The following is a 25,172-nucleotide window of genomic DNA, read 5'->3' as shown; positions in this document are numbered from 1 at the left end:
ATCTAAGCAGTCTTGTTCACTACAGCACTGCATTGCCTTCTCATATAAAACAACCGCGGCAATAAAAACTTCAGTTCCTGTTACAACTGACACGGACTACCTGATGTGTGACCTTGTTCATTCTACCTCATGCCTTTCCGCTGGCCTGTGCACCAGAATCCTTTTGGAATCAGTTTGGGATATAAACTTTCAAATGGCACATCTCACTGAGAAAACAGCAGGGGACTCCCTGCTATGCTTAGTGTGAATAAGTGAAATATCTCACACACCTCTTTATTGTTGCAGCTTCTAAATTAAAAATGTCAAAGTCCCAGGAGTCCTCATTTTCCATGGTCTGGGCGACACGGGGAGGGATGTCATTGAGGGAGAGTGGAGTTATCAGGTGACTGGGAATATGATGGGGCTCTGTTCACAGATAAAAAAATATAAAAAAAGAAGGTGACTACAATCAAAATTCTGTTTGATTTACATGGAATTAATCCAGATTAACCTGTTAAGATTATATATCCTGGACTTCTGAGAACTCTAGTATTGTAAAACTTTTCCAAGATCAATGGAAATCCCTATCTATTCACACAGGCTATAATTCCTAGATAGAACTAGCAGCACGGGATACCAGACTATAAACTGAAAGCCACTTCCTGGAACAGCAGTTTTCTTGGAAGGTAATTTAACGAGGTTTAAAAGTCTAGTAAATACGAACCTTTATTAGGGATTGACTTAATTATAGATGTGTTTGACCTACAATATAGTTAATTTACTACCATATGCAATCCAAAATGTCTCCTTCCTAGTTGTATAGCCATTCTTGATTACTATGCATCATTTAAGTACAAAATGAACATTTCCATGTCCTTACGTTTTGTTGCAAAGATGTACTCATTCCCTGACAACCTCCGCAAACCATCCTGGATAAAAGAAAAGCAAAAACAGATACTTTGTTAGCTGTATAATTTTAATTGCCATTATGAAGTAATGTCCATAAAGGCTTACAAGAATATAAGGAAGAGAAAAGATTCAATATCTAGGTACAAAGAGGTACATTTTTAATTGTAAAATTGTAAATTGTAAAATATGACACCACTGACCATTTTGTTGGGTATTTGATACATTAATTACATTTTGGTGACATGTTCACTATGCAATAGAAAATGTTAAAACATTAAATGTCCACTGCAATAAATAATCATTTCACAAAATAATCCTTGACAAAAAAAGTATTTAAGCTGTGGACTTAAAACTCTCCGAACATACATCCTCCATAAAGTTTATACCCACATTAACCCTGACAAGCTGCTTATTTTTTCAGTCAAATATGCACACCATATATAGGCAGGATTTATTACAAAATCAATTTAGTAGATAGTGCACATATATCACACACAACACACTGCACAGTATTTTACTGCTACATCAGAAGGAACTTGTCTATGTTATTGAAAACAACGTTTACTTGTGTAGCGAGAAAGGAAGTTCATCTTTGACCTACGCATTGTCTAAATGTGTAATAGTTTCTGCATACAAGGTCTATTTTAGGATTGCGTCTGGAGTTCAGTGACCAAAAAAAAGGCAGCTCTAGGCTTTCAAATGTTCAGTCCTCAGTTGAAGTAAACCTCAAATCTTAAAGTTGATCGTAACTCATAAAAAAGGCATTTGATTTGAGTGATTATAATTATAAACATAATTAAATTTAACAATATATAAATACATGGCTAATCATAAATATAATACCATTTAATGATACATAAAAAAATGGGTATTGGAAAACTGACAAATTTGACCTGAAGTTTTTTTTAAGCACATATCTGATGCACATCCTTTTTTGTTTCTTTGTGCGTTTCCTATACATTTACAATCAGAACACTCAGAGCTTCCTGGAACTGTCTTTCCAGGTAATGCACAAACATGTACTCATAGTTAATTAGCATTAAAAAAGCTAAAATGGACACAAAAATATTGTTTTGAATCTCGGATGATGTACTTTTATTCTTATTTACAAAATCATTGGAATTCAAATCCAGGGTGTTCTAACAACACTACAAGTATGCAGTCACAAGAGCCACAGTGTATGAATTACAAACATTCACTTAAACAGCTGCAGCTGCAAACTTAAATTATTTTACCACCTGTGTATCCTTGGATTTTGAAGGAGTGCACATTTTCAACTAAGAATTGTTATTTTATGACAAATCCTCCTTTTTTGCAACAAACACCACCCATAATGTTCCTGCAGATATATGTGATTATATATTCCACTGATTAAACCTCCCCCCCCACAGTGGTTAAGATAGCAGGGCTTTGGCTCAGCAGCCCGGTGTTGGAGACTCTGCTGGCCGCTAGCCATCTGCTGGAGTTCATGAATAATTAAATAAGGACTGTAATGTCCCAATCATATTGTAATTGAATTTCTGAGAGCTATTTCATTAATTCAGAAAGATACTTCAATCGAGAGAGAGGATATCACCTGGATGAAGCTGTGTAATGCATGTAAACTAAAGTGACATATATTGATTTATTTTAACAGACAAGACTATTTGGTGACCACTGTTTTTGTATTCACGACTGGAGGGGCAAACAAGAAAGAAAAAACAAAAACAAAAAAACAGCTGGATTGAGTGACCTCTCCATTTATCAGCCGTGTTGTGGAATTCAGTGTATACCCGCCTCGCTTCCTTAACAATTAAACCATCTGAAAAACATATTATGCTAAATATACATTGAAAGACTTATATTTGATGGGAAAAATATGCTAATCAGAGTTCAAACAAACAAACAAAAAAACCATGATGAAAATAATGCTTCAACTGCTTCAGCTAGGCGTCAGTGCTGTACACCTCTCAAATCAGCACTGACTGAGATCTCATTGTGGCTTTCTTGTAACTTTTGAGTATCTGGCACATTTGTGGGAAACAGAACAGCAAGGACAATGCCAGGATTTATTTCAGTACCAAAGACGTGGGGGAGTTGAAGAAATGCTTCGTACCGTCATGAGACCACCAACGAGGTCACTGGTGTGCGGGTCCTCGTCTTTGGTGCCGAGCTGTGGGGAGTACAGCTCTGTGGTGCGGAGGATCTCCAGCACACGGTCCAGGGCCTCAGCCACTGGCATCGGGCTGCTTTCCTGGGCGGCATTAATGATGTTGATTACCTGGAACAACAGGAGGCAGTGGCAATCAGCACAAGCAGGCCTCGATTTGTGCTCGATTTGTGCAATCTGGAAGCAGGGCAGTGCTCACAAGAAATACATAAAAATACCAGTAAGTATTTTATTTTAAATAAGGGGGGAAAATACTGCATTATAATCACCCTTGTTTATGCAATAGTTTGTCAAATACTGCTAGTGATTGTAATAAATGCTTCTTAATAGTTGATTTTGTGCATAGGCTCAGAAATCCAACTTTTAAAAGCTTTTGTTTTGGGAGTTCTATGATACACTGCCAAAAGCATAATCAAAAAGAAAAAGGCTTAAGTATAGAGCACTTTCTCTCTTTAACAAATGTTTGTAGTAAGGTAGTAACAGAGATGCCTGCTTTGTGATGTCATGAGGAGCCCCTCGATGCACCCACCTTCGTGATGGGCGCCTCGATGGTCATGGAATGGATTCTGGCCATGGAAGAGTGTCGTCGCTGGGAACTGCCTGAAAGAGTCAGAAGAAATAACAGTAAACCTTCTGTCCAAAAATAAACCACACACCAACACCAGAAAAAGTGTTGCTCAAATAAGCGACAGGAAACAAACAAACAAACCAAGATAAAGTGTATAATTTCTATATGAAATATTCCCCTTCCCACCAAGTACTATTGGAAGTATACCAATTGACGTAATGTAGAACCATGTCTGATAAATGTTTACTTGTTTAATAATAATGGTGTGGATTTCATTTGTTTTTCATATTTAAATATTTTCCAATCTGAAATAGATGTTTACATAGCAGGAGCCATGCCATATTCTCACACCTCCATTTTATGTATTTATTTGTTTTCCTGGGTTCCAAAAAAAAAAGCAATTTTTGCATTCACACCACATCAAAGTTACATTTTTTCACAGATGTTTGAAAATGTAAAAATGTAACTATGATGAAAGCATATTCACTGAAGACACACAGGCACACGTTTGGGGGTGTCCTGCATCCAAGTCTAACATTTTGAACATGTTCACAGCACCCATCTGACAATAGGCCGCACAGCAATTCAAACAGCAGTTTGGCAGCACAGTGGCATTTAGTTCATCAAGACGAACTCAAACAAACTGAGATACTTCTCCCCAGATCTAATCCTTCTCACTCTGTGGCCCTTACTCACCATCACTTCCTCGGGATGTGGTTGACCTCACGTCTAAAGAGCCTTTCCTTCTGTCTTTGTGCTTACATGACTGTATATCTGGAAGGAAAGCAGAAGGAGTGGTGTTATCTAACTGCTGCAGACTGTTATGGGCTACTGAGGAAGCCCTGCATCTACAGCTCCACAAACAGGCCGTCTCTTTTGGCGCAGCAGTGGTGCAGGGTGCTGACGCCCTGACTTCCAGTAATGCTCAGGACACAGCGGTGCCACCAACACCGTGCAAGCTTCAGACACTCACACCACACCATTAATAGGGTTAGAGGCTACACCACTTCATAGGGATAAGGCACCTTCTTTATCTGACTTGTAACACAATGTGCAACTCTTTCATTGGGCTATACCTTACTGTTATCACAACTAATTAAGTTGAAGTAGAAGCAACAATACATCTATCAAGTTCTGAAGATGACTCTTGGCCACAAAACACAAGGTTTAGGTGTAACAGTGAGCACTGTAGAAAGAAAAAAAAAAGAAATTCTTGCTCAGATGTGTAAAACAATTAAAAACATATTAATTGTGCATGGTTATTTAAATCACAATGTCACTCGTATGAATAAAAAAGAGCTGTATAAAACAGATTAGATAAAGACTGAGAATCCCATGTGCTCCATACCTGTCTGAGACTCAGCCTGAACACGATCACTTGACTTGTCAGTCTATGAAGTAAAAGGGAAAAAAATGAATTAGTCAAATATAGTTACATATTAATATTAATATTACATACACCAAATCGTTTTTTTTTTTACCTTATTATTGTCATTTAAAGGCCTGTTAATAGACACATAGTGTCTAATTTTTCTGTAAAACAAAAGAGAAAAAATAAAATTCGACTTTTGATATTGACACTGAAATTTAAATAAGATAAGGCACTCATAAGCCATGCAGTCAAGAGTACCAAAAATGCAGAGTACTCACCCCCCCTGTCCAATCACAGGTGTAATCTTCACATTTTGCTGAACACTATCTCCATTTTTCTTTTTGGCATAGTAAATCCCTTGCCACTCCTAAAACAAAAATATGAATATGGTGACTCTTTTTCTTTATATTTGTTAATACATGTTTTGAAGCTTCAATTAATTTGATGTGGGGGGAATGCAGACAGGCTAAGCCTAAAATAAGCTTTCTTTTGTTGGGATGATTACCCAGCAGCTCACCTTCAATATTACACAGCCTTTGAGCCATAATCTATTGATGTTTCCAAACACACATTTTATCATTTAAAGAGAAAATATGACCAACTAAAATATCAAAGGCAGCTGAGGGACTTTATTGTAAATGTGCACCAGGATGATCCTTTTTTATGTCTGAAGCTCCCTGTGCTGTACAGCTGGTTCAAAAGCAGCTACCCACTGTTTTTCTGCCTATATGTGACCTTAGTGTCCTCTGAAGCGAATACACACTGTGCAATTGGTACCTACAGAACCACATACTTGAAAAAGAAAGTCTCTATATTAATCCCCCCTGTCACAATGCACTGTAAACCACTGGCATTCAGATAAAGCATGTGTCTTTCATGGTTTGCTCTGCTGATGGGTTTCCCTGTTCTTTATATGGGTAATTTGTACACAGGCCTACAAAAGGAAAAGAACCTTCCAAAAATGTGACAACATTATCGTACAATGGGACAGCTATCACATACTGTACAACTTCAGGTGCTGCTGACATAGTGTCTGGGACTTTGCCAGATACAAAATATGTGAGATAAAATGAATTGTGTAAATCAAAAATCATACTCTCAGAAGACCTCTATGAGTAATACCCTTTGCAGGGCAGAACAGAAATGAAAAAATACTCATAATAGCTGGGCACCTTTCCAAGCTAAATATTACAAGACCCCAAAAAAAAGGATTACCTTCTTTGGATTAGTTTACAAAATTTCTTTGTCTGTCTTGTTTAATGTAAATTGTTTGATTTATATGATTTACAACAGTTTAGAATTCATACACTGTATATGTTTTGTATATATCTTAGTTAAAATATCTGAGGGGAAAAATTGTGTAAGAAAGATGTGATGTACCACTTGAGGGGACGAGGGGGATCTTTCCTAAAACACCAGTGCATTTAAACCAGCCCCATAAACATTAAACAACATGGACACTCACCTTTCCTTTCCTTATACAGGAATTTATAGTCTCAAGGAGATCAGGTTTATTCTTCTCACTTTTAGGCACTTCTGTAATTTCCTTCCCTATTAGTTCTCCTTGCTGGTATCCCATAATGGATTCATAGGCCGGGTTTACATACTGCACGGAAATGAGAATTGAATGAATGTGGCTCCAATGAAAATGGTCTGATGCAAGTGCATTATTACAAAAAACACAGCCTCTTAAGTAAGTCTGGCTCTTCATAGTACTTACAAAAAACATGAATGTATATTTTATATATAAAAAAAATCACTATAAAAGAAAAAAAACTTGAATAGCACAATGATGCCCCCCCAAAAAAGCTTTGTCATATAAAGCGAACATTGGTCACAAGACCCCATCCTGAATGTAATAATCCCTCATCCATGTGCAAAGCAGGCCGTGTGTAAGGTTGCTTCACACAGAAGTTGCTTGATCATTCAGAAAAACTTCAGTGCACACTACAGGAAATGTGCAACAATGAGCTTTTTGGTGTAATCAAAAACTCTGACAACAAACCTGAATCACTTGATCTTCACTTGTGATTTCAATGGCTTCTTGACTTTGCTCTAGTGCTGTGAAAATAGCATTGCATGCCCTTCAGGGGAGAAAGAAAAAAAGTATATATATATTATATATAATAATAAATATAAACAGGAGACAGACCCCGGAACAAGGTATTCGGAGTTTTGTCAGTATCCTCTTGAATACATGCATAAATGAATCAATGCATAGAATATATCACAATACTATCTGAGGAACCTAAAGCACACAATACACTGAAAAAAACTGCCATGCCCAACAATGTCATTGTATTATTGTCACCACCGAAAAAACACAAACACATTTTATATGAAATACACTGACAATTTGCGATGTACTACCAATCAGGTTAAACACAATTGCATTGTCTTTAAGTGATTAACAATAGAAATGGCACCCTCTGCATTATATTTTTCTGTTACTGAGTGTCATGGTGCTGGTTTTGTGTTTGCTTACCTCAGTTTGAACTGTGCCCTGACTTCCCCATGTTCAAGTTGGATAAGCTCATTGTAACAAGACATAATATTGGCATTTTCTACATATCTCTGTTGAAAAAAAAAGGTAAATTTGTTATTAAGAATGGACTATGCAGCATTTTGATGTTGAATCAGCTGCAGTAATTCAGAATCAATGGCAGACATGCATGTACAAGGTCAAGCACATCAAAGCTCAAAGAACACATGAATTTATTCATTTATATCACAAAAACTCCACTGCCAAAAACATGGCTATGTTTATTTCATAAGGTTTGTGACACAACATATATGAATTACTTGTGCACTGCTGGAGTCTCACTTTTATAACTTATTAAATACCTTTATTGTGAGAAAAAAAATTAAAAGCTATTTCAGTGTTCTTGTGCTATCTGGAAATGAAAAGTGTACAAGACAGCCAACACTGTACCACATGTCAAGTTCAAGGTTGACAGCACATATATTCTGTAGCGATTAGTTCAGTGTTAAAATGTTTGTGTCTAAAATGCCCTCTGAAGGTTCAGCTCAGATTTCAGCAAGGCCACGTACGTTTGACCAGTCTGAACTGCAACAATCCTGTATTCACTGTTATTCTCTAATGTTCCCACAAGTACTGTGTGATTTACTTTAATTTAATGTTGTGTCTAGGGCATAACAGAAAAAAAAATCTCCCAAGAAAACTGACCCATTAAAGAGAAAAATCATTCACATCTCTCACAAGATGTCTCGCTGCCTGGAAACACTACTTGCTTCTGAAATATTAAAATGGTGTGCTTTTATGAGGTCAGTGTTCATCACCACCAAAAAGATTTTGTTAAACACTGTGAAACAGTGTGGGCACAATTCACTAAGGATAAAGGATGTATAGAGCAATGGGTCCACCATTTGCAAAGGGCATCAACTGCATGGTCACTAGGGCATCTTCCTAAATATTTCTATGATATTCAGAATATGTTAAGCATTTCAGTGATACAATGGTTAAGCTAAATAAGGTCACATGTGGGATAATTATTATCTGGTATATAAAACCAGGAGATAATTAGTGTATTACAACATCTAGGGAAAAACATTTCTGGGGTTGGATTTGCAAAACCTGCCCAAATGTAAAGCAAACGACAATGCTGTTAGTGTGTATTCATGATTTTGTTGCTTACTTTCAATTGTTAATTACACTAAACTTGTTTTGTTAAATTGATAAATAAATGTCATTAATAATATTAATTTTAGTCCTGAAACATGAGTACAATGCTGTCAGTTATAGGATAAAGCTCTGTTCATTTGGGCTGCCTTTGCCGCTTCCAGTGTTAAAAGACAATCTGTACTTTTAAATCAGCTGTCTTCCAAGAGCAACTTTATCCAATTTTCACACTTGATTCATGTGTGTGCCATGTGCTGGCAGCTGAAAGGACTTGTACTCTGCAAGAATGTGACTGTCAGCTGGAAGAGCCGTTACACATACCCTGTTGAAACCAGCAGAAACCAGAGGCATCACAGAAGCTTCCTCACGATCCTGCCTTTAAAAAGAATAATATCCAATTTTAAAAATATATTCCAATGACCTTCACACTGTCCATATTACTCTACATTACTACCCACTCAAGTTTCTTCCACACATAAAAAAGCCAAGTTAAATAAAAATGTAAACTGTACATATGCAAAATAATAATACACTCGATGCTTTCTTCTTTTGTCTTCAGCAAAAGGAAAAGACAAGCATGCTAAATATTTCCTACGATGTCACAAACAAAAACTAATTGAAAAAATACTAATTAGAAATTGCCTCACACACATACCTTCTCACAACTGCAACAATTACGGTGTTTTCCGAAGACTTTGCTGCTCTAATTGACCTACATGTAAACAAAAGAAGCCATTTAGTGACGGCAAGCTGTGCCACCAAATCAGGGTTGCTGTAGTTATTTATGATCTGATTCCCCAAGGCAGCATCACAGTTGTGCAACAGTCTGTAAGTAAAACGGGCTCTGAAAACAATGTACAATTTCAGTCATTTCCAGCGATCAGGAAGAGAAATCTCTATAAAACCTTTTCTTGGTGCATTACACTAAGGCATGCTATCAGAATATCCAATTCTATTTCTCTCTACTGTGTAATGATTATTTAACGAGTAAGGTTAACACAAGAGGCGAGCAACTACAATTATTCTTATGAACTTACTTTGATGACGCTGATCTAAAAATAGAGTAAAAATATACGGTTTTAGTTTTAGAGGATCATATAACTCCACTGGCAAATGACTGAAGCTAAGCATGAGGAATCCCAGGCTCATCATATTGGGAAATCTATAGGCAGAGCAGTGTGCCATCTTGATGTTGATCCTTATCATATGTGGCTGTGGCAACACACTACATCCTAAAATAGACCCTACATGCGGAAGAGAGCATGCTGCAATCTTCTGAAAACCCCTGGGATCTGTGCATAAGTACTTTAACTCAAAAAGTGTAAACCAAACATTTCTACTACATGTTTTGCTTTATATTATCATATAAGGTGAAGATCTACCACTGGGTTAGGTAGTGATCAGTTTACCCATATGGGGGACCCATATGACAGGTGATATTTGTACATAAATTACATCCCTATATACTTAATTATCTTTATTGCTGTGCTGTTTTGGATATTGCCCATTTAAATCACTGGAAATTGACCTTGATAAGATCAAATATGTACTGTACCAGGGGGTGAAAAAAAACATTGAAAAAATTTTAGTTTGCTGATCTACTTAACATATGAAAATGAGTCTATTCCAACAAGACCACACATTTTCAGCACTGTAAAGCAGTGCATACCAGCATTTCTGTTTCACTCATCTGATTCACAAACTGGCTTGCTGAGATAAAGATAAGTAGGGAGGGGTTAAAGCACAGAGGCAGAGCTATCACTATAACGATTATTGTGAAGGCCATTGAAAATATTCACCATAGAAACAAACAGATCCTCAATTTGATCTAGCTAATGTCTTTCATATGGGAAGGACATGTTAATGTAAAACTTGAACTTTCAAACTTGGTTTTACCTAGTGGAATAAATGAAAGGAAAATATTTAGAATACTGTGAACACAATTAGAACTTACCGACACAATGCTTCTGCATCAAAGTATCTGGAATGTCTGTGATCGATGATGATGATGTCATGGTGTTTTTCTAGGAAACACTCCAGTGCACACTCTGGTGTTCTGGCAATGTTACACCTGAAATTGGCCTTTTCACATGCCCAAAAAAAGCCATTGCTCTGGCTATCTTCTTTGGCAAATACTAACAGTACCTAGAAATTGAAACACAGATAGAAATGAAATTAGTGTATGCGCCAGAAATAAATAAAGCTGATGTCACATTAGTTTGTGTCTCTTTGCTGACGTGTTGTTATTATATCAGGGTTTGCACACTTCTTTATCAGGCTTTGCACATTGTTGTACTTTTTGCAGTTGGAAGAGATGTCGCAAGGTATATCATCTCATTTGTCAAGAATGTGGTTCTTCAGTTTTAAGTAAAACACACACAAAAATAACTGAGTAATTGCCCCAAAAAAGGTACCACTGAGGGTGATCACCAACAAAAAAAATAATAATGTGTCTTTAAGCACAATTGTTTTGCCCATCATAATATTGAATAGAAACTCATGTCATTAGTCATGATATATTATCAGATGCATATAACAACACAAATATAGGGTTGGTTTAATACAAACCTGGATGAGATTACGTTCAGTGTTTTGCAATAATTACAAATATTTTTTTTCTGCAAGCGCAGTGTCCACAAATCATGTTCGATTAGAACATGAAAGGAATGGATTTTCTTGCACTCGGCATCCATTAAGAGCAGTTATTCTACATTTATAAATAACCCTCTGTTGCCGGAAAAATGACAGTTGCTAAATTTAGAAGGGTTGCTATGTGTAAGGAGTGGAAAGAGCAATTCTGTCAGTGGTGTCTCATTTGTAATTCAGGTTACAACAGAGACTTCAGTCAGTAAAAAAGATGGGACTCCTTTTAAGATAATTTATGGTGGTTTTCAGTGACCATGCGTCTTCTCATATTTAATACAATTTAATTACAATTAAAAGTTTTTTGTTTATGTGCTTATTTTATGTTCAGACTCTCATGAACACCCACAGATGCATGCAGACATTGTTGAAATGTTAAAATGAACAACCAATCAAAACCCTGGGGGGTGGTAAAAACACATCACTAGCACATAATCTAGCTGGCTGATTATCTTTTTTGATACAGATGTCTTTAGATAAGGTATTTAATAATTTAAAAAACACAACAATATAATGGACAATGACATGTTAAATTTTTGACTCTTGTGTACCACTAATGGTACATGTTTTGGAAGAATGACCCAAACAAGACTATACTCCTCTTTTTAGCTCAACCACTGGGTTCAAAGTCACATTAGGAAAAGGGACAATGGTTCTGTATGTTTGACAAGAGACATCCAAGGGAAGTTACTATGTTAACATTTTTTTTTTAATTTAATAAGACCGCACTACAGCATAGCAATTGAGAAGCAAGAGCATCGTCTTCACTGCTACTGTAAGGGTTACAAATAGTTCCTTTCCATCATATATCATAGTGCTGGGTATGTTGAGCTTCATGTACATAGATTTCCACAAAGAACTATTGTGCGTCAGGAATCACTGCACTGGGACTGACATAGTGTGTCATGAATTACACACTTATCATATTATTTCTAGGGTATTATCTAATGTCTAGTCCATAGCTGTGGTTCACATAGTAGGTCACTTTGACCAAAACTACCAGTGATCAGTTTCTCAGAGCTGGCAAGGTCACAGCAGGAGTTGGTGTGGCTACTGTCAAATCAGCAGTTTATAACACTAATCCTGCCAAAATATTTTTAATATAACTCCTTTACCTACGTAGATAAATGCCAAATATTTAGGCACAGTTCCAGTATTCACAGTACTAAGAACAGTTTCATGAGTCATTCAGCAATAAACAGTTGTCATCTTGGGCAAGACCAAGAGAACACATTAAGAGAATGACAGCATGTTTGGCTGTCTTGATTTAGTGTCATAAGCCCAAGATATGAGCTTACCATGCAGTTACAAAAACTGTTCAGATTGTCCAAAAATAAACTTCTGTACACACAGTAAAGACAGCATATAGTTATGGATTACTGCATGACAAAGTCCCCATTCGCAGATAGGATACACTTAATTATTTTTATCACTAAATTCAAAAATAAATGCCTGAAACTATGAATGGAAACTATGCAAAAACCTCAGTTTGCTCAAGCATTTGGTATTTTATGATCGGAAAAAATATTTGTCAGGACATTTTTAAACTAGTGGGGAAAATAATTATAACTGCAAGAATGGGCTGTGACTTTGGGGAAAAATTGGGGAAGAACAATCAATGTCAACAATCAACAATCTGAGGCTCAAGTGAAGTGGCTTTTGTAATTATTATTATTATTATTATTATTATTATTATTATTATTATTATTATTAAGAATCAGAGAGGGTTCCAAATCAGTTTATACGTCAAAAGAATGAACTATTTTAATCAACCAAATTCTGCAAAGCATGAATAAAAACCTGTTCATCTAAATTATTCATTTTACTTTCTAATTCACATAGGTCTATGGGAATTCAAAATAATGTCGTTAAGAATTGTATTGTATTGTGATTCAAACAACATACTTGTAATAATTAAAAAAAAAATAATCCTGAAAAAAAATCCTGAAACTAAATACAATGTAAAACATGACACATTAAAAACAATATGAATTTCCACATTGTAACTATTTCATCACTCGGAAAGCTGTGTTAACAACGCATCACATTTCGCCTGAATTCCTCACTGACCTGCAGTATTACAAAAAAATACTTGAGAAAGCATACAGTACATATATGTAATATAAAAACAGTATTCAATTTAAGAATATGAACTTGAAGGCAAAACATTTCTCTAAACATTTTACCAAAATATATATATATATATATATATATATATATATATATATATATATATATATATATATATATATATTTTTTTTTTTTTTTTTTTTTTTTTTCCTGAAGTGCCCTGAGGGTATTTAAAACCCGTCACACCCAGAAGTCACCTGTTCAGCTTACGGTTTTCTCCTGGTCAAACTTTAAAAGCAGGGTATTATCCCTCCATCGTGTTGATCGTATCGTAAGTATTAAGAATAAAACACCACTCTGCAATACAGATAACAAAAACACAATCCTTAAGTTGTGCCCAGTTAGCAATTTAAATGTTGTTGATGATAGAAAGAGTAGCAATTTAGCTAATTGGTCCAAAATAGTTTTCAGGAGGATACTGTCTGGAAGGATACACCCTACCTCAGCCCTGTATTTAAACCAACACAATTAAATCCAGCACAGTGCAGGTCAGGTGTACTGATCACACAGTAATGAGGAACAGAAAGTTTCTCAGTTTTATCCTACTGGGAAAGAAATATGTAGCAGTAAACTATTTTAATTTTTAAAAAAGTGCATGCTGTATCAGAATAGAGTTAATATTAAATATTCTGAAGGTTTTATAAAGGGTTAGGCACAATGTTACAATGTCTCAAATAGTCATTGAACAAAACATCCTCAAAGCAGGTCTCGTGCAGAAGGAAGGAATAATGTGATCAGCTGCAAAGCTAAAATGACAAAAACAGGAAAAGGAAATCTCTTAAGTTTCATTTTTCTCCTGTAATTAAACTTTAAAGTATCCATGCACAGCTTACAGGTAAAGCGACACTGTCACTGATTTTCCTCTTACAGTTCAAATTTAAGGACTAAAGAAAATGCTATCAAATGCATTTCACAACAGTAAATGAAGACAGACATCCAGTCTGAATCAAACATACCAAATTGCAATGTTATGATATTGAATCTTACATTTTTAAATGCATGGCTGGGGAGAAAACACAATTATTTTGTCTGTGCCTTCATACCAAATATACAGTTTAACTCCATCTAGGGCCTACATTTTTATGTCTTGATGATGAAATGCAAATTCTTCCAAACATGCCTGTTCATGCAAGTGTTAAGAGAGGAAAAACAACTACATTTGGGGTTACTCCCTGGCTGGTTGACTTATTACTATTTTGATCTCTGCCAAGGCACTACAACAGCTCTTGGTGCAAAATATTCTGACTGTAATTACTCTTGAAACACAGACAAATGTGCTACACAGCAATATCATGTTAAAAGTCAGTTATAGATATAATTAACTGAACATTGTCTATTTTATATGGCACATATTTTTCCTGTGCATATGCCTCTTGAATGTACGTTTATTATTACTGAGGTGTCACAGACTAGAAGAGGGCTGATTATGTTTAAAATTACACTGCCACTGAGCTACCTTAGCCAGACCAATGGTTAACTGCCTGAAGATATAATGTTTTCATTCAGGCTTTTCTGACAATAACAAAATATATAAACAGGCCTTTATAAAAAAAATCACAACAAAAACTGGTACCTCTTAAAAACCTCTCTTCTTCAATTAAGAGATTTACCAGTACCAATCCTTACAGGAAACAACCACACAACAATGTGTGTTTTACCTGATGTAATAACTAGTATGCATACTACAGCTTTTTTAAAGAAGGGGCACAACAAACACTGTCCAATGAACCTGTTTTCACAACATCTTATTTTATTCATGAAATAAACACCTAACTTAAGATTTTAAAATGCATGCCCAAGTCTCTCAAGCTCAAATACAATAAAAGGAATAATAATATTTTTTAAATAAGGTTCCCACCCTAATTGTCAATAATCCTTAATAAGAACAATAGGGGTAAGCTACATTTCTTTTCTTCTTACACCTGATAGCAAAGTTTTTCTTTCAGCTGAGCCCTCAAAGTGTAAAGCTCAAAGTACACAGAACAAAGATATAAAACATATAGCGAATTCAGAAACATGGTATAGTGAACTTTTAAACATCTGCAAGGGTCAGACTAGAGCTGACAGCATACGTTCTGCATGTCTGTTCCTTTCACACACGACGCACTGTGTCTCACGGTATGCTGATAAAGATTAATGTTTGGTTTGGCTGCTACGGCAACACTTGACTATGTCTTACAATGAGCCTATTTACAATTTTTAAAAAATTGATGTTTGTTTGCTTGGGTCTCAAAGCTATTAGAGCAACATGGGTTTAATGGTGAATGAAGATATTAAAGGTAAAATTGTATCAGTAATATACACTGCACTATGTTTATACATAAACAACTCTCAAACTATCATGAGGACTATTCTAGGGTCTTTAATTCCAAACGAAATGCTAAAATATACTTTTTTTTCCTGACCAGCACATGAATTTCACTTAGACTTGTATTTTTCAGTTTACAATGTTTAGAAGCTAGAATGCTACAAAGAGCACAGCAGGGAAGTATCATCACAGGGTTACAAATTTAGCCTGAGAGAAAAATAATAAATATAAAATAAAATAAAACTGAATTCGTTTTTTAAAAATCAGACCATTGATTAACAAAGCATAATAGAGTAATGTAGACTCTTACTAACACGGGTCCAGTAGAGTCTTCAATTCATGGAATTCAATTAAAGTCCTAAGGGACTGACTATTGCATTTTTTATACACTGCAGTAATCCTGTAACACAGTTCCAGTAACAGGAAGACTTATTTAAAAGCTTCTGTTTTCAGTTGAAAGTTCCTCATTGTAAATATCAACATGCAAAAGATTTTCTTTTCTTGTCCACAGTATTGTGAGTTTTCTGGATAAATCCTGGCCATATATATTACTTTCAAACCGCAGCATATTACAACTGTTCAGTTTATTGAAGACTTTATATTCCCTTACAAACTGCAGCTTGACTACTTTTCCTGCAAAAGTGACCACATATGGTACCTGAAGTTGATCTTCGTGTAGCTTCATTGGTCCAAACTGCACTTCTGTAAATGCTGCCTGTAGATGGAAATATGGAAAAAAAAAATTATAATACGAACATTTAAATATTATGTAAGCCTATTATACTATTACACCATTTCCCATATTAAAGTTAAAAGCCTGATGTTAAAGCACATCCACACTAAAGTTAAAAATATAATATATGAATTAATGAATAAATAAAGATTTATGATTAATAAAATCAAGATTACAAAGTCTTATAAACAGCTTATTCTGCATGATTTTTTCTGTCGTCAAAATTCTGCATAGCTGTAATCAATGTACTACAGCCACGTAAGGCACAGATCTATCAGGAGAAAAACAGATCATCTGTTCCTCTTTCAGCCAGTCAGCTCCTGCCTCAGTGCTCCTAATCAGCAGATATTGACAGACTCCTCAGCCTGGGGGAGTAAAGTTTAGTAATCTTTTGACGTCAACTGACACCTAGTCACCGAGGGTCCCTTCAGTATAGCTTGCTGAACCGACCAGACAACCATTTTACCCGCACTAAAAGAAACAGCCTGCTACTAACAAATTCCTTTCATGTTTCAATGCCGTAGCAGCCACGAGAATCAACATCATAAGAAACGAACACTGACACACTTTCAAAGTAAAAAATCCAACACGTAGTGCATCCAGTGGAGTTTTTTTTTTTTTTTTTTTTAAGATTGTACAGATACCAAATATACAGTTACTGACACAGTGGAGAGAATCAAAAACACACATTTACACACACACACACACACACACACACAAAATATATACTCTCATTCTTGTGTGAACAAAGTAGCTCCAACTATAACAAACTTTTTTCTTTCATAAATAATAAAAAAATGTTCTGTGTGCTAATAATCTAGCTTCCTTCCTCCTAATAGAGCACCACACAGGGGTTAGTATCCATGGCAACCCGGCCCTCCATGGATGTCTCTCCCTCTAGAATTCTCCTTTTCAGTAAACAAACTGAGCACGTGAGGAACATTCACAGTGGAATTTAAAACACAGAGCAGCTTTAAATCACTTCTTACACAAAAAATAAACTTTTTAAAAAGCTGTTTATATTAATAATAATCCAGGCTTGATAGTTTTGCGGGTACATTCGGATTGTCGAATATCCATGTCCTATATATGGTAAAACAGTATTTCTAATTAATCTTAACAGATACTAGTCATTCAATCCAATCCAATCCAATTCAATCCAAATGGAGGCAATGATAGTATGTATAGTATGTTAAAATCTTTTAAAGCATAATAATATGATAGTATTAAGCTGTCCAGTGTGCATCTTCAGCAGTCATCTTCATATGTTTTTAACCATTTTTGAACTGTCTCTGTGACTTTCCAACATGAAAGTGCACCACGTCTGTACACAACACTGATGTGCTTTCTACATTCAACACCCTCTCTCTAACCTTGCTCATATAATGGTGACAAACTCCTTATTAATAGTATCTGTCTTCACAACACAGAACTGAAATCACTGTGAAACTATTTGGTAGATTTGCAAAGATCGTATGTACAGTCTGCTTTAAGCATTCGACCCACTTTGTAGAAAACACACAATGTCCTTCAGTATCCCAGAAAGGCAGAAAATGTTCTCTGCCGTTAAGAATAGTACAGACGTCCTGCTGCTCACAGCCTCTCTGAGAGTTCACAATATGCCACACTGAAAGCACACATACAGATAGTGTAGTAAGTTGTTTTTAAACATTAACTGCCGTAGATAGATATTCACATGCTAAGTTTGGTCAGTTTATTATACGAAAAATAAAAAAGTAAAAATGACAGAATTTGGGTATTTATAAACTCAATCTAACTGAGCCTAATTCTGCTGTGTGTTCTAGAGAAAATTAGACAGGTTTTTAGTTATTTAATCCATATTATTTATATAGAACTATAGGAGGCCATAAATTATATAACCTGTTGGTTGTGTAGAATGTTTCACCCATAATTAATATACCATGCCTTCAGCTACTATGCAATATGTCTGCATGAACATTTATGAAATTATTTTGTAATGCTTGTGCAAATAGCTACATGAACCAGAAAGGCAATCTGACAAATACTCAGCTGCTGGTTACATTAATATATGTATGTGTGTGTATGTAATTCAAGCTTCAGTCCATTTAAGACAGAAAAGGAAAAATGCACTCTTGTGTTTCTTGTTTTTGCTAATGTAATTTTTATGAAAATATAAAATACTGAAATAGAAATGTATAATGAAATCTGAAAAGCAAAGAAAGTAATTTAAACTTCCTAACACTACGAGAGATGGTTATTGTTATCTTATCAAGTAAAAGCATATTGCCTGCTTGTATGACAATATTAAATCTATTCACAAGTTTGTTTTTCTAAATAAAATATAAAAATGTTAGCATAAAATAAAAATAAATTATAGAAAAACTAATTGGTAGAAATATTTGAGAAATATTGGTAGAAATGTTATTTGACAATTAATCTCCATCTTAATTAAAATAAATGTAACACACCATCCAGGAAATATGTGTACAGGGGAGATTATCCATATATACAGGCAAAGATCACCTTTCCTCCCCTGATGACTCTGCATTTTTATAACAAGAGTAACACTTCACTGACTGAGAGTTAGATCTTGGCCTAATTTATGTAAGACCAATTTATGTGGCAAGTCTGTTTGCCTGAGTGAGAGTTGAGCACAGCTGTTTTATTTTAAACAATGCAAATAAAAATATCTGTAACTGCACGAACAGCTAAGATGCCAAGTGTTATGAACAGATACTGCTGTACTAGAGAAGTGCGAGAGCATTTTGAAAGCAATGCAAAACAATAACAAAGCGTGACAGTATAAGCTTTCTTTGTTTTGGGTGGGTGATGGTGGAGACTTTCTAATACCATTTGGTGTATGGAAAAACATACATATATACCTTGAGTATGTCCCTCTAACATCAGAATTTACAGATGGAAAGGCTGACTTGTAAAATAAGACTGCAAGGCAAACAACAAAACTCAACATCACTTGGCCCAGAGTATGGAGCTTCCCAATGCTCCTAAAAATAACAAAATATTATCTCCTTTGCTTTTAATTAACAATTTTAATTAGTTAAACCAGTATAATGTCCACACATTTAAAATAATGGCTTACACTCATTTTAATATTTGTGACAATCGGTGGAAATGTTTTGTCTTGCAATGTCTGCTAATCATTACACAGGGTACAAGGGCCAGAGCTACTTAAGTACAAATAATTTCACAAGGTGTTATAGTTCGTAAGTAACATAAGATGAACTGCTGTGTTTATGTGAATGAGGTTTGTTTATTTATTTATTTTTAACCTCAGGATTCATCTTCTTTCCTGACATTTGTTTACATTTTGTTTTTTGAAGTTTCTATAGAGTTCCTCTGATGATCAATATGAAAGCATTATTCATACAGATGTACTCCAAGAATTGTTCTATTATTTTCAAAGCAAGCAAAGTCTCAGCTAATTTAAAATATAAGTACTCTAGTCTCCCTCTCAATGGCTCTTTTCCTATCTCATATGTCTACCACCCACTCATTTCTATTCAATACATATACCCTTCTCCAGAATTTGCAACTAGCATTCATTTCCATAATGTCAGATTAATCTTTTTTACATTAATAGACAATATTATTCACGAGCCGCACAGTTCAGTTCTATACACCTACTGTATTTACTTAGCACTGCTGCATTTAACCCTGCATCCTGTCTACTGGGTGTATCCGGTCCTATGGATCTCTATGCTACAAAGCCCTTCATATAAACTGGAAGAGTGGCTTTCCACCAAACTGAAAAACAGGAAATTTGATGACATTGTTCAGTGAGCAGACGTCAGCAGAGACAGATATAAAGAGTAAACAGCTTCCTAGCAGCAGCACACAAGCGGACCGGAACTGTTGGAATCCTGGGATGTCTGTTGCGTTCTGCATCACTCCCACAGTGTCAGAATGCTTCCATTCAAACTGCACAGGGCAGGGCATTCACTTCATACATCACATTTTACTTTCTTCATGACAGTGTTTTATTTTTACACTAAACATTCACATGCAAATATCTAGCATATATATACAGTGAGGGAAAAAGTATTTGATCCCCTGCTGATTTTGTACGTTTGCCCACTGACAAAGAAATGATCAGTCTATAATTTTAATGGTAGGTGTTTTTTTACAGTGAGAGACAGAATAACAGCAAAAAAATCCAGAAAAACGCATTTCAAAAAAGTTATAAATTAATTTGCATGTTAATGAGGGAAATAAGTATTTGATCCCCTATCAATCAGCAAGATTTCTGGCTCCCAGGTGTCTTTTATACAGGTAACGAGCTGAGATTAGGAGCACTCTCTTAAAGGGAGTGCTCCTAATCTCAGCTCGTTACCTGTATAAAAGACACCTGTCCACAGAAGCAATCAATCAATCAGATTCCAAACTCTCCACCATGGCCAAGACCAAAGAGCTGTCCAAGGATGTCAGGGACAAGATTGTAGACCTACACAAGGCTGGAATGGGCTACAAGACCATCGCCAAGCAGCTTGGTGAGAAGGTGACAACAGTTGGTGCGATTATTCGCAAATGGAAGAAACACAAAATAACTGTCAGTCTCCCTCGGTCTGGGGCTCCATGCAAGATCTCACCTCGTGGAGTTACAATGATCATGAGAACGGTGAGGAATCAGCCCAGAACTACACGGGAGGATCTTGTTAATGATCTCAAGGCAGCAGGGACCATAGTCACCAAGAAAACAATTGGTAACACACTATGCCGTGAAGGACTGAAATCCTGCAGCGCCCGCAAGGTCCCCTGCTCAAGAAAGCACATGTACAGGCCCGTCTGAAGTTTGCCAACATCTGAATGATTCAGAGGAGAACTGGGTGAAAGTATTGTGGTCAGATGAGACCAAAATCGAGCTCTTTGGCATCAACTCAACTCGCCATGTTTGGAGGAGGAGGAATGACCCCAAGAACACCATCCCCACCGTCAAACATGGAGGTGGAAACATTATGCTTTGAGGGTGTTTTTCTGCTAAGGGGACAGGACAACTGCACCGCATCAAAGGGACGATGGACGGGGCCATGTACCGTCAAATCTTGGGTGAGAACCTCCTTCCCTCAGCCAGGGCATTGAAAATGGGTCGTGGATGGGTATTCCAGCATGACAATGACCCAAAACACACAGCCAAGGCAACAAAGGAGTGGCTCAAGAAGAAGCACATTAAGGTCCTGGAGTGGCCTAGCCAGTCTCCAGACCTTAATCCCATAGAAAATCTGTGGAGGGAGCTGAAGGTTCGAGTTGCCAAACGTCAGCCTCGAAACCTTAATGACTTGGAGAGATCTGCAAAGAGGAGTGGGACAAAATCCCTCCTGAGATGTGTGCAAACCTGGTGGCCAACTACAAGAAGCGTCTGACCTCTGTGATTGCCAACAAGGGTTTTGCCACCAAGTACTAAGTCGAAGGGGTCATATACTTATTTCCCTCATTAACATGCAAATCAATTTATAACTTTTTTGAAATGCATTTTTCTGGATTTTTTTGTTGTTATTCTGTCTCTCACTGTTAAAATACACCTACCATTAAAATTATAGACTGATCATTTCTTTGTCAGTGGGCAAACGTGCAAAATCAGCAGGGGATCAAATACTTTTTTCCCCCACTGTATATATACACTCACCTAAAGGATTATTAGGAACACCATACTAATACTGTGTTTGACCCCCTTTCGCCTTCAGAACTGTCTTAATTCTACGTGGCATTGATTCAACAAGGTGCTGAAAGCATTCTTTAGAAATGTTGGCCCATATTGATAGGATAGCATCTTGCAGTTGATGGAGATTTGTGGGATGCACATCCAGGGCACGAAGCTCCCGTTCCACCACATCCCAAAGATGCTCTATTGGGTTGAGATCTGGTGACTGTGGGGGCCAGTTTAGTACAGTGAACTCATTATCATGTTCAAGAAACCAATTTGAAATGATTCGACCTTTGTGACATGTTGCATTATCCTGCTGGAAGTAGCCATCAGAGGATGGGTACATGGTGGTCATAAAGGGATGGACATGGTCAGAAACAATGCTCAGGTAGGCCATGGCATTTAAACGATGCCCAATTGGCACTAAGGGGCCTACAGTGTGCCAAGAAAACATCCCCCACATCATTACACCACCACCAACAGCCTGCACAGTGGTAACAAGGCATGATGGATCCATGTTCTCATTCTGTTTACGCCAAATACTGACTCTACCATCTGAATGTCTCAACAGAAATTGAGACTCATCAGACCAGGCAACATTTTTCCAGTCTTCAACTGTCCAATTTTGGTGAACTTGTGCAATTTGTAGCCTCTTTTTCCTATTTGTTGTGGAGATGAGTGGTACCCGGTGGGGTCTTCTGCTGTTGTAGCCCATCCGCCTCAAGGTTGTACGTGTTGTGGCTTCACAAATGCTTTGCTGCATACCTCGGTTGTAACGAGTGGTTATTTCAGTCAAAGTTGCTCTTCTATCAGCTTGAATCAGTCGGCCCATTCTCCTCTGACCTCTAGCATCAACAAGGCATTTTCGCCCACAGGACTGACGCATACTGGATGTTTTTCCCTTTTCACACCATTCTTTGTAAACCCTAGAAATGGTTGTGCATGAAAATCCCAGTAACTGAGCAGATTGTGAAATACTCAGACCGGCCCGTCTGGCACCAACAACCATGCCACGCTCAAAATTGCTTAAATCACCTTTCTTTCCAATTCAGACATTCAGTTTGGAGTTCAGGAGATTGTCTTGACCAGGACCACACCCCTAAATGCATTGAAGCAACTGCCATGTGATTGGTTGGTTAGATAATTGCATTAATGAGAAATTGAACAGGTGTTCCTAATAATCCTTTAGGTGAGTGTATATCACACGTACACTCACATTTGTATTATATGTTAATAAAGTTGTATATACATTTCTGTGCATCAAGGTACATTTTAATTAATTTATTCAGTAAGTTTTAAAACACTAATTTCTTTATAATTTTGTACTGGTAAGAGTGCAAACGACTGCAGTCCTACACATCTAATGAACGTTGTGTAAGTGACTTTCCAATACTTTCCTTGTCATGGCCTGTTTGAGGGAAACCCCTTCCTCACGAGTAAACACTGAGCTGGCAATGCTGAGTAAAAAATGTTTATAAATAGGATTGCTTCCTTCCCACAGCCTGTAATTTCTACACTACAAATAAGTTATTTTAAAGGAATCTTACATTTCTTTAACTCATACAGATGCTGCATCACCAAGGATGCATTTTAAATGCTAACATTAATGAAGAAAAAACTAAAAATCAACAGAAAGATTACTATACTGAAGCTGATGATGTCTCATTTCATGAAAAGACCTCAGCAAAGAGGCTGTTTACATTCTCTTTTTTGAGCATGAGCCAAAGACTGCCATAATGCAACTCTGTTTAAACACTAGGTCAGCAGATCTCTATCCACTAAGGCTACAGAGACGTCTGCTTTTCTACTACAGCAAAGCAGTATTCATTCAAATCAGAAACTGACTCCAAACTCATTCACAAAACTTGTACAATAAAATATATCAGAGATGCTCTATAAGTAGCATGACATTTTTGTGAATTTTCAAATTATTAGTCATTCATGTCAATAACTTCAATTTTTCTATTTTTCTTCTTGAAAGCACAATATAGACAAGGCAAGTCTCTTAGTTGCTACCACAGCACACGGGACTGAAGTCAGGATGCTGACTCAAGTTTAAAGGTCAATGTCACATTTTCTATTTTTATAATACAGTGAGGGAAAAAAGTATTTGATCCCCTGCTGATTTTGTACGTTTGCCCACTGACAAAGAAATGATCAGTCTATAATTTTAATGGTAGCTGTATTTTAACAGTGAGAGACAGAATAACAACAAACAAATCCAGAAAAATGCATTTCAAAAAAGTTATAAATTGATTTGCATGTTAATGAGGGAAATAAGTATTTGACCCCTTCGACTTAGTACTTGGTGGCAAAAACCCTTGTTGGCAATCACAGAGGTCAGACGCTTCTTGTAGTTGGCCACCAGGTTTGCACACATCTCAGGAGGGATTTTGTCCCACCCCTCTTTGCAGATCTCTCCAAGTCATTAAGGTTTCGAGGCTGACGTTTGGCAACTCGAACCTTCAGCTCCCTCCACAGATTTTCTATGGGATTAAGGTCTGGAGACTGGCTAGGCCACTCCAGGACCTTAATGTGCTTCTTCTTGAGCCACTCCTTTGTTGCCTTGGCTGTGTGTTTTGGGTCATTGTCATGCTGGAATACCCATCCACAACCCATTTTCAATGCCCTGGCTGAGGGAAGGAGGTTCTCACCCAAGATTTGACGGTACATGGCCCCGTCCATCGTCCCTTTGATGCGGTGCAGTTGTCCTGTCCCCTTAGCAGAAAAACACCCCCAAAGCATAATGTTTCCACCTCCATGTTTGACGGTGGGGATGGTGTTCTTGGGGTCATTCCTCCTCCTCCAAACACGGCGAGTTGAGTTGATGCCAAAGAGCTCGATTTTGGTCTCATCTGACCACAACACTTTCACCCAGTTCTCCTCTGAATCATTCAGATGTTCATTGGCAAACTTCAGACGGACCTGTACATGTGCTTTCTTGAGCAGGGGGACCTTGCGGTCGCTGCAGGATTTCAGTCCTTCACGGCGTAGTGTGTTACCAATTGTTTTCTTGGTGACTATGGTCCCTGCTGCCTCATTAACATGCAAATCAATTTATAACTTTTTTGAAATGCATTTTTCTGGATTTGTTTGTTGT

The 25,172-nt window shown here is 36.8% G+C and overlaps 1 protein-coding gene across 3 annotated transcripts in view; it reads right to left on the bottom strand.

The window, feature by feature from the left end:
* Positions 1–25,172, bottom strand: part of pde8a (phosphodiesterase 8A) — a 62,783-nt gene that overhangs the window by 5,878 nt on the left and 31,733 nt on the right. For 2 of the 3 annotated variants that reach the window (XM_066701451.1, XM_066701450.1), the window contains exons 2-16: positions 16,357–16,413; positions 10,572–10,762; positions 9,273–9,329; positions 8,939–8,993; positions 7,463–7,551; positions 6,983–7,061; positions 6,443–6,583; positions 5,256–5,344; positions 5,087–5,138; positions 4,954–4,996; positions 4,302–4,379; positions 3,567–3,637; positions 2,984–3,148; positions 860–908; positions 270–405 (exon numbers count right to left, since the gene is read on the bottom strand). In XM_066701451.1, the coding sequence (XP_066557548.1) occupies positions 270–405; positions 860–908; positions 2,984–3,148; positions 3,567–3,637; positions 4,302–4,379; positions 4,954–4,996; positions 5,087–5,138; positions 5,256–5,344; positions 6,443–6,583; positions 6,983–7,061; positions 7,463–7,551; positions 8,939–8,993; positions 9,273–9,329; positions 10,572–10,762; positions 16,357–16,413 (1,352 nt within the window). Of the gene's footprint in view, positions 1–269; positions 406–859; positions 909–2,983; positions 3,149–3,566; positions 3,638–4,301; positions 4,380–4,953; positions 4,997–5,086; positions 5,139–5,255; positions 5,345–6,442; positions 6,584–6,982; positions 7,062–7,462; positions 7,552–8,938; positions 8,994–9,272; positions 9,330–10,571; positions 10,763–16,356; positions 16,414–16,607; positions 17,101–25,172 lie in introns of those variants that run through there. The other variant, XM_066701452.1, reaches the window with a different exon arrangement.

The sequence above is a fragment of the Amia ocellicauda genome, chromosome 4 (genome assembly GCF_036373705.1).
Source record: "Amia ocellicauda isolate fAmiCal2 chromosome 4, fAmiCal2.hap1, whole genome shotgun sequence".
NCBI lineage: Eukaryota > Metazoa > Chordata > Actinopteri > Amiiformes > Amiidae > Amia > Amia ocellicauda.
This window is presented reverse-complemented; position numbering and strand designations above follow the sequence as displayed.